The sequence below is a fragment of the Quercus robur genome, chromosome 2, assembly GCF_932294415.1.
Source record: "Quercus robur chromosome 2, dhQueRobu3.1, whole genome shotgun sequence".
NCBI lineage: Eukaryota > Viridiplantae > Streptophyta > Magnoliopsida > Fagales > Fagaceae > Quercus > Quercus robur.
The window spans coordinates 92,122,727-92,130,987 of record NC_065535.1 but is presented as its reverse complement, the minus strand read 5'-3'; the positions used below and the strand labels follow the sequence as shown (position 1 = coordinate 92,130,987).

Here is an 8,261-nt window from a genome sequence, read left to right as displayed (position 1 = left end):
ATTGCTAATCTAAAATAAGGGTATTTTGCTACATATTTTGAAAATGGGGTTTGTTTGGCTACATATTTAACAAATTAAGGCTAAAAAAACAAAATTTTTCCCAAGTCTATTAACCATAGTTAATGTATGATTAGTCTACGGTTTAGCCTCTTAAAAATACTCATATTGGGTTCATTGTAACACATGAATTGAGTTTATGGTAAAGATGCAGCCCTTAAGGTTTTCTTCTGTGGAGTAGGCCCTTAGGCTGAACCATAGAATTCTTCATGTGTTCTTGTGTTACTTTTTTATGCTTCCGCTTCCGCATCAAATTTCTATCCCTTCCAATTTATTTATCATGTGTAAACTTTGGATTTGAAAAAGATACACCCCAACTTCAAAGAATCAATCAACAAAATTAATTATAAGAGCACTCACAATGGTGTTAAAATAAGAGCACAAGACACCTACAAGAACCATGATGCTTGACAAAGCAATTTGGAAAAAAAAATGGCAAATGTTAACAAGCACCATGCAGTGCTTGTTAAGGTTGGACTAATATGTGTCTCACTTAATAAAAGAATTGGATAAATTGAAGAAAAATGCATAAAATTGATCACACAGTCTATTTTAATTTTTTTTCCCTTTCTATGAAGCTGGTCCCAAAGCCTATAAAGTTGAAAAAAAAAAAAAAAAAGGACCAAAAATTACAAAAAAATGGACAAAAAGCTGCTATTAATGGGTATCTTAACAAACAAGGACCTTACGATGTCCATTAACATAACCCAAAGAGATTGACAGAGAATCTGTTAGGATTGTTGGCATGTGCTGGTATGTTGTTAACCCAATTGCTCTTATCTCTTTCTCTCAATTCTCTCAACTCAGGAGGCTAGTTAAGTAACTGTCTTTCTTCTCTCTTCTAAATTCTGATTATAGCCAAGAACTTAACCGAATCTGTACTGCATTTACTCAAAACATCTGGACCTAATTAGGGTGTGTTTGGATATTATTTATTACTGAAAACTAAAAACTAAAAACACTGTAGCAAAATAATTTTTAAATGTGTGAATAGTGCCGTAGGACCAAGTTTTGAAGTTGTTTTTACTGAAAAAAACACTGACGGATCTCATGAACTGTACACGAGACCCACTGAAAAACATGAGGCGTAGCTGAAAAGTGTTTTTCAACACTATCTAAACATGCACTTAATTAGTACTGTGCATTCCATTTCCATAAATGCATGTAAAAAAGTTGGTTGTACCTATCTAATTTAGTATATATTCAGATTGATAGTTCATAAGTTTGAATGGCAAGTAGAGCTTTTCAAAAAATAAAAAAGGGCAAGTAGAGAGAACCTTAGTTGTACCTATCCACGTTGTGAATGACTTTAATGTCATGATAAAGTAAAGTGAAGCCCCAGTCCTATAATAGGTACAGATGGCAGGTCTTTGTAAACATTAGATTTTACTCGAAAAAGTAAGTTGCTTGTTCCTATTCACAATAAACCTAAAGCTAGCTGGTCTTACCCTTTTCCCGTCTCTTTAATTTCCCCCATTTTTTCATTCACCGGAGACGATGTTGAACTCAAATGGTTTCCTACCCAGGCAATATTTGCAACTTTTTGTTCTATTGCTTTCAGCTGGCATTGCAATGTCAGGCTCAGTTGTCAAGACTCTACCGGGTTATTCCGGTGATCTCCCATTTACACTTGAAACTGGGTGAGCTTCTTTTTTAACAAGTAAAATATACGTAATGTTGCTTATTAACTTCATAAAAGTTCAAAGCAATCTGTTGGTAACAACATTGAGCTCTGGGGGTTCGAGTAGTATTAAAAAGAAACCACTGACATTGGTTTTTGGTGGCAGATATATTGGGGTTGGGAACACCGAAGATGTGCAGCTATTTTACTATTTTGTTGAGTCTCAGAGGAGTCCAGCACAAGACCCTGTTATGCTTTGGCTGACCGGAGGCCCTGGCTGTTCTACTCTCTTGGCATTCTTTTATGAGAGTGGTATTTTTGTTTATACTACTGTAGAATCTTGCGCAGCTTTAGAAAGGCCTTTAATATATATAATAAGTGAAAATACAAGTTGGTTCCAGTGGTTTATCTAACAAGTGTTTTTGGTTCCTTCAGTTTCACATGAGCACTGTTTGGTTTCTAAAATTTGAAAAATGAGTATTATTAGTTTTTCTGTTGATTTTCATTTTTGTTAGCAAAAAGGCTAGCGAAACAATGAATTAACATTTTTTAAATGATATAGCAGTATTTTAATATTAAAAAATTAAAATGGGGATGGCCTTTTCTTGCTAGTTTTTGTATTCCTCTGTTTGGTTTGGTGTGTTTTTTTGTCTTTATGGAGTAAACACAGTTGGGTGGTTCTCCTTTATACTTGTGTACCTTGTTTACATTTATTAATAAAGTTCTGTCGTTTTATCAAAAAAAAAAAAAAAAAACAAGCCAACTTTAGCCAAATTGACCAGTCACCTAAAAGAGTCCCAATAAGTCCTCTCTTGCCCTGCCATCCACCGTCTCTTTACTTTTCCCAGCCACCCATGGCGCCACTATGCCTATCAAGATGGAGGTCCTCCACCAAAAGTCCCAGGATGCTATCGAATTTCCCCATGAAAAGGTCATCTCGACATTGATTTGTTATTTCTAGTGTGGGTCTTCGAATCTTAGTTTTAAGTTATTACTAGCGTGGGTCTTTATTTTATTTTATATTTCTTTTAGTTATACGGTATTGAGTTAATGTTCAAAGTTGAATTTAAAAAGCTGTGGTGGGTATGTCAAATTTGAAGCAGTAGTGTAGTGTCGGTATCTCCAGTCTTTTTTATTACTTATCAAGCAAAATTTGCTTCATTTTGTGGTGATGTTGTTAAGTGCAAAAATTCTTCTTGTTGTTGCATATAGCCAAGAGATTCGAGGATGTGGTGTTCACATCCTGATCTTTGGAAGTCTTGTTGGGGATGGTGGCGCTGTTGGTGGCTGGCGGCGCACAGGGGTTTTGGGACTCTTTAGGTAACCGGTCAGTTCTACTGAGTTGGCTATTTTGTTAGGATATGCCTTTAATTTTTTAATATTAAAAAACTACTATGTCACTTAAATAATGTCACTTTATTGTTCCTTTAACCACATACATAAAAATACTAATGAAGTTAATAGAATGATCAATAATACTCATTTTTTTTAATCTTAATGACCAATAATACTCACTTGAAACTTCAATAATAAAAAACGTCCATAAACTTAAAAGACTGACATTATAATTTCACATGTATAATATAGGCTATATACCTTTTAGTATTATCCAAAATTGAAAAGCATGATATCTTTAATTTTAAATGTGGTCATGATTATTATATTTTTTAAAGTCATTACTAAAAATTTATAATAAAAAAATAAAAGATTCTTTAGAGAGAGAGAGAGATTAGTTAGGGTCTCCGGTGTCCTTGTCCTCTCACTTCTTAGTCATTGTTGACATTCCTTACATTTGTTTTATTTCTTTGACTGCCAGGCCCAGACCAAAATCAGAATTGGTACTTGGTAGGCTTCGGCCATTGAGTTTCATTTGTTGGGCTTAGTTTCTGTGACCCAAGTCCACATGGTTTGCTGAGTGTTTCATTAGATACAAAACATTCTCTTTATGATAATTATTATTATTTTTTTGGTAAACATGATAATTATTTTTTATTATTAGGATAAGATACTAATTAGTTTTCAGTACGTGAGAATGAGTGATTAGTATTACTTCAATAATATAATTATATATAAAAAAAATGTGTGACATATTGATGAAATTTACAAAATTAAAAGCCTTGCCACTTTCTTTTTTATTTTCAATTTCGTGCAGGTCCTTTGGGTTTCACTTACTCTGATTACAATGGGAGCTTACCTTCCCTTCATTTGAACCCATACACGTGGACGAAGGTACGAAGTTAATCTCAGCAGAAAGTACACTGTGAATTTCTTTATTTTGGTCACGTAGAATTTTAGACTTTGTACATCAAATATATATAATCTTAGACTTTCTCGTCATGTAACTCAACGGTGGCAACAAATTTTGCAGGGCCTCAACATAATATATGTGGATGCACCGGTTGGCACAGGATTTTCTTATTCAAACACCTCAGAAGGCTACCCCAGTGGGGACGTAAAATCAGCAGTTCTCACCTATGAGTTTCTAAGAAAGGTGTATAATACATATTTTTTCTTTTTTGGTTAAAAAAAAAAACACATCCAATAAACTCAAGAACACCTGCTCTGGTATTATGATAAATTATAAACTGTTGTAAGAAGTTAAGCTATTAAGAAATGATAAATTTAATCATTTTAATTATTAATCTAATGTTTCTTGAAAAGGTCACTGAGACACTAAAGCATGATGGGTTGTATTAGATTGTTTGATTAATATAAATGTCAAATATTTTAATCCAAATCTTTCGGACTTTGAAATCTCAAACTGTAATGCAGTGGATGGTGGAGCACCCACAGTTCAAGACAAATCAACTCTATATAGGTGGCGATTCGTATTCAGGCATAACTGTTCCTTTGGTTGTTATGGAAATATTACAGGGTAAATTATGTTCATAAGAACCAGTGTCTAAAATTTAGAGTGAGCTATTTTTTTTCACATTGGGTCAACTAATAATTATGGAATTTCAGGCAATGAAATTGAAGGCATTCCACGCATGAATCTGAAAGTAAGTAATTTAATTCTGTAACGTGAGTTAGTTCAGTAAATTTAGATTTGATCTCCTTTATTCTAGAGGTATAATTATTTTCTTTCTTATTTTGAGTTCCATGAAAAGCAAGTTATTCTAATAAGTGATTTACTTTGAATTGGAACAGGGTTATGTGCTTGGGAACCCAAAAACAGATACTTACCTTGATACTAATTCAAGAATTTCCTTTGCTTACCACCTAGGTCTTATTCCAAATGATCTCTATGAGGTGAGTTGATGACATATGTTCATATTCTGTTATCCTCTCTTCCACCACCCCCCCCCCCCCCCCCCCCCCCCAATATATTATGAGACGAAAGAGGTCAAGCCTTGGTGTGATGGCGAGTGCCTTCCACCTTAAGGTTGCCATTAATCACTTCTCTAAGATCCGGCAAAAATATAAACTTTGTGCACTGTATGACTTTCTTTATTTTAAATTCTAAGATGAGCCCATGGATCAATATAACATTTCAATCTTGAGGCTCATAAGATTTTAGCAGTTGAAGTGATGGTGCATACATCCAAATATGTATGTTCTTGTCCAAAGAAATTGTTTCCACTTTCAGATTGAAATTTTATTTTTCAGTTTAGCAGTTTAAACTAGGCCTAAAATTTGAAACTTCTTAATTGGTTTCTGGACCACTCACCCAAATTTTGTATTATGTCTGCTTATATAATATTACATTGCAATTGATATACTATATATTACTTGATCATTGTTTTACGTTTCCTTTTTATGCTTCATGATGTTACTTCCTTTAAATCATTTTATGGTATTGTTTTAGTCTCTAATCTCGTATGCTATTCTAGAATGTTAAAACAAGCTGCAATGGCGATTTTGTGAATGTGGATTCAAGCAATGAACAATGTGAATATGCTCTTCTAATCATCAAAGAGGTTAGCAAACTGACACAGTTGTCTCACAATGTCTTCATCAATATAGCTAACTTTGGCAGTGAGGATAAGTGACCTTTTAAAAATGCAGTTAATCCTTGAAATAAATCTTCAACACGTTTTGGAACCTTCATGCTCAATGACATCCCGGAATTCAAATTCGGAAAGAAGATCACTAAGAAAACAGTCCAAAGATCTTCTCCTTTCACAGCCAAAAGGTTCTGCATATTGGTGTCGGGTAACTCTCTAATATGCATGTGTGTGCATGTATGTGTGTTTGTGAAAGGCGCGGTTAATCCTCTCCATTTGAAATGGATCAATTTCATGGTTCGGATTATATTTTACAAATCTAAAGATGCATCTAGTGAATTGTCATGTAACATTCAAAATGATGTAGCATTCTATACGCTATAAGATCTAGGAAATAAAATCTTAGCCCTGAAATAGACTTTCTTCATTTCAATCTTGTTGTTCTACTTGTGCAAGCAGCATTTTACCTCCTTAAATGAGTTCAACACATAATTTATTTACTATTTGTCAGAATTATCGACATGTTCTTTCTGGCATCTGGGCAAACGATAAGACTGTCCAAGAAGCTCTTCATATTCGAGAGGTAAGTGAAAATTATGAGTTATAATATTCCATCATAAAAAATTCTCTAAACAAGAACTGTATAATGCTAATTAGGGAACAAAGGACCAATGGAAGATGTGCAACAGCAGTTTGTCTTACACTCAGGAGTTCTCAAGTGTAATTGCTTATCACCAAAATTTTACTCAAGCAGAATTAAGAGCTTTGATATACAGGTAAATTTTCCTCATAAATGTGCAAATCTCAGCCATTAACTGGATACAGATATAATATATATTAAATAGCATATTAACTCTAGTAAACTATTTAGGTTTTTCGGTCCTATGAGAAACATGGTTCAGAAAGCTATCTAAGCTAAATTCACTAGATAGCTGAGGAAACCAGAATAAAGTTGAATTGGTGAGCTTAATGGCCACAGCAACATAATGATGTAGGAGGTAGGAACTAGATAAAATTGTTTAACCACTTGACTGCAAGAGGGTATTGAAATAGATTCATCAATTAAATTTCAAATCTAAAGGTATCTCTAGTACCACATTATAACATGACACTCTGTACATTGTCAAATTCTAGAAATTGAGTCCATTTAAAATGAAATGAAGATGATTCCATTCTGTCCATATCACGTTTTTAGGGACCAGTAGTCCTGAGTTATTTCAGCTCTTCTTATAAATTTCATTTTTGAATTCTCACAGTGGTGATCATGACATGTCTATTCCACACATTGGCACACGAGAATGGATAAGATCTTTTAATATGACTCTAATGGATGCATGGCGAGCCTGGTTTGTTGATGCTCAAGTTGCAGGGTTGGTGTTAAATTTTGCAAAAATGATGCATTTTATTCCTTTTGTTCTTAACTTTGAGATATGTACAATTAGCCCAAAGTCAGTCACTTATACTTACCTGTTTCAATTAGATACACCGAGGAGTATTCAGAAAATGACTATGTTCTAACATTTGCAACCATAAAGGCAAGAAAAACCCTTAACCTGACTTCCCCCATGATGGATTGGAATAAGTGCTTACAGTATCTTTTCTTATTGTACAGGGAGGGGGTCACATAGCTGCAGAATACAAGCAGAAGGAGTGTGCTGCCATGCTTGATAGATGGTTCGCCTATTACCCTTTATAGTTACTTGGGAGTTGCACCATGGAGCTATTTGATAATTATTTATAGATAACTTTTATTCAGTTCTACTTAGTATTAGAACATGAGAATAAATTCAAAACGGATCTGGTGTCTAAGATCCAACAAGCCTAATGTGATGTCAGTCCAGTCCAAAAACTTTTCTTGAAGATCAGAACAAAAGTCCATTATTTTAAAATGTTTTTTTTATTATTAATAAAGTCAAATAGTCTTTATTTAGTGTCTCCTAGGATAAATCAGACTTTATGTTTTATTTTTCCTAGGCAGACAAATACTTTATTGTGTTTTTAAGTTCTTAGGCAAACAAGGACTTTGGTCAGATTAAGTAAATGTATTTATTATTATTTTCGTTTTCCTATACTTGGGGGCTGTTCCGAGCTATATTTAAGCCTTTTGGCTGAATTAAATAAAAATTAGTGTATTTCCAGATTAAAAACCTTGTGTTTTTTAGAAGATAAATTTTTCTAAATTATCTCTTATCCCTTGGGTGGATTCTTTTGGGTGGCGAGTATCAGTTTTTGTATTCTTGGGTGGCGTTAATTTGTATCCCATAGAGTGGTGAACCAAAATAATTCTGTATCTTTAGTTAAATTCTTTTGGGTGGTGTTATTTGTTTCCCTTTGGATTTACTTTGGTGGTGAGCTTATCTATCCTTTAAATTATTGTGTGTTTTTCTTATCCCATAAAACCAAAAAATATAAAATATATTTATCCAGCATATCCTCATTTATCATTTTGGTTAAGTTTGGGTTGCCCCATATGAATTTGGCATCAGTGTTAAATTACCGATTGTCCCAAAAGTTTAAACTGTTAGGAAATGGTGATTTTAATCATTTAACCATAAATCTAACACTCCCCCTCACTTGTGGGTCTAAACTTCCCCTTAATAAGTGGGGGCCTAACAAGTGAGAATTTAACATTTTAA

General features: G+C 33.7%; 1 protein-coding gene across 2 annotated transcripts; it reads left to right on the top strand.

Moving 5' to 3' along the window:
- The first annotated feature begins 1,373 nt into the window (after positions 1-1,373).
- LOC126715834 (serine carboxypeptidase-like 13) lies at positions 1,374-7,953 on the top strand. Of its 2 annotated transcripts, none has more exons than XM_050416639.1 (14): positions 1,374-1,697; positions 1,845-1,990; positions 3,831-3,907; positions 4,047-4,169; positions 4,451-4,553; positions 4,643-4,680; positions 4,829-4,930; positions 5,512-5,598; positions 5,687-5,833; positions 6,137-6,208; positions 6,283-6,401; positions 6,882-6,995; positions 7,106-7,160; positions 7,238-7,953. In XM_050416639.1, exons 1-14 carry the CDS (start codon positions 1,555-1,557, stop codon positions 7,319-7,321), a joined length of 1,410 nt encoding a protein of 469 aa, XP_050272596.1. In that variant the 5' UTR covers positions 1,374-1,554; the 3' UTR covers positions 7,322-7,953. The 2 variants fall into 2 exon arrangements, with proteins under 2 accessions (XP_050272596.1, XP_050272597.1); XM_050416640.1 differs by lacking the exons at positions 1,374-1,697; positions 1,845-1,990 and adding exons at positions 2,410-2,609; positions 2,891-2,998.
- The last annotated feature ends 308 nt before the right edge of the window (positions 7,954-8,261 follow it).

Bases quoted from the DNA above. Each gene is read 5' to 3' on its own strand.
- LOC126715834 (XM_050416639.1), top strand. From the start codon at position 1,555: ATGTTGAACTCAAATGGTTTCCTACCCAGGCAATATTTGCAACTTTTT. The intron at 5,599-5,686 runs GTTAGCAAACTG...TTAAAAATGCAG, and splicing joins CTCTTCTAATCATCAAAGAG to TTAATCCTTGAAATAAATCT. The intron at 7,161-7,237 runs GCAAGAAAAACC...CTTATTGTACAG, and splicing joins TAACATTTGCAACCATAAAG to GGAGGGGGTCACATAGCTGC.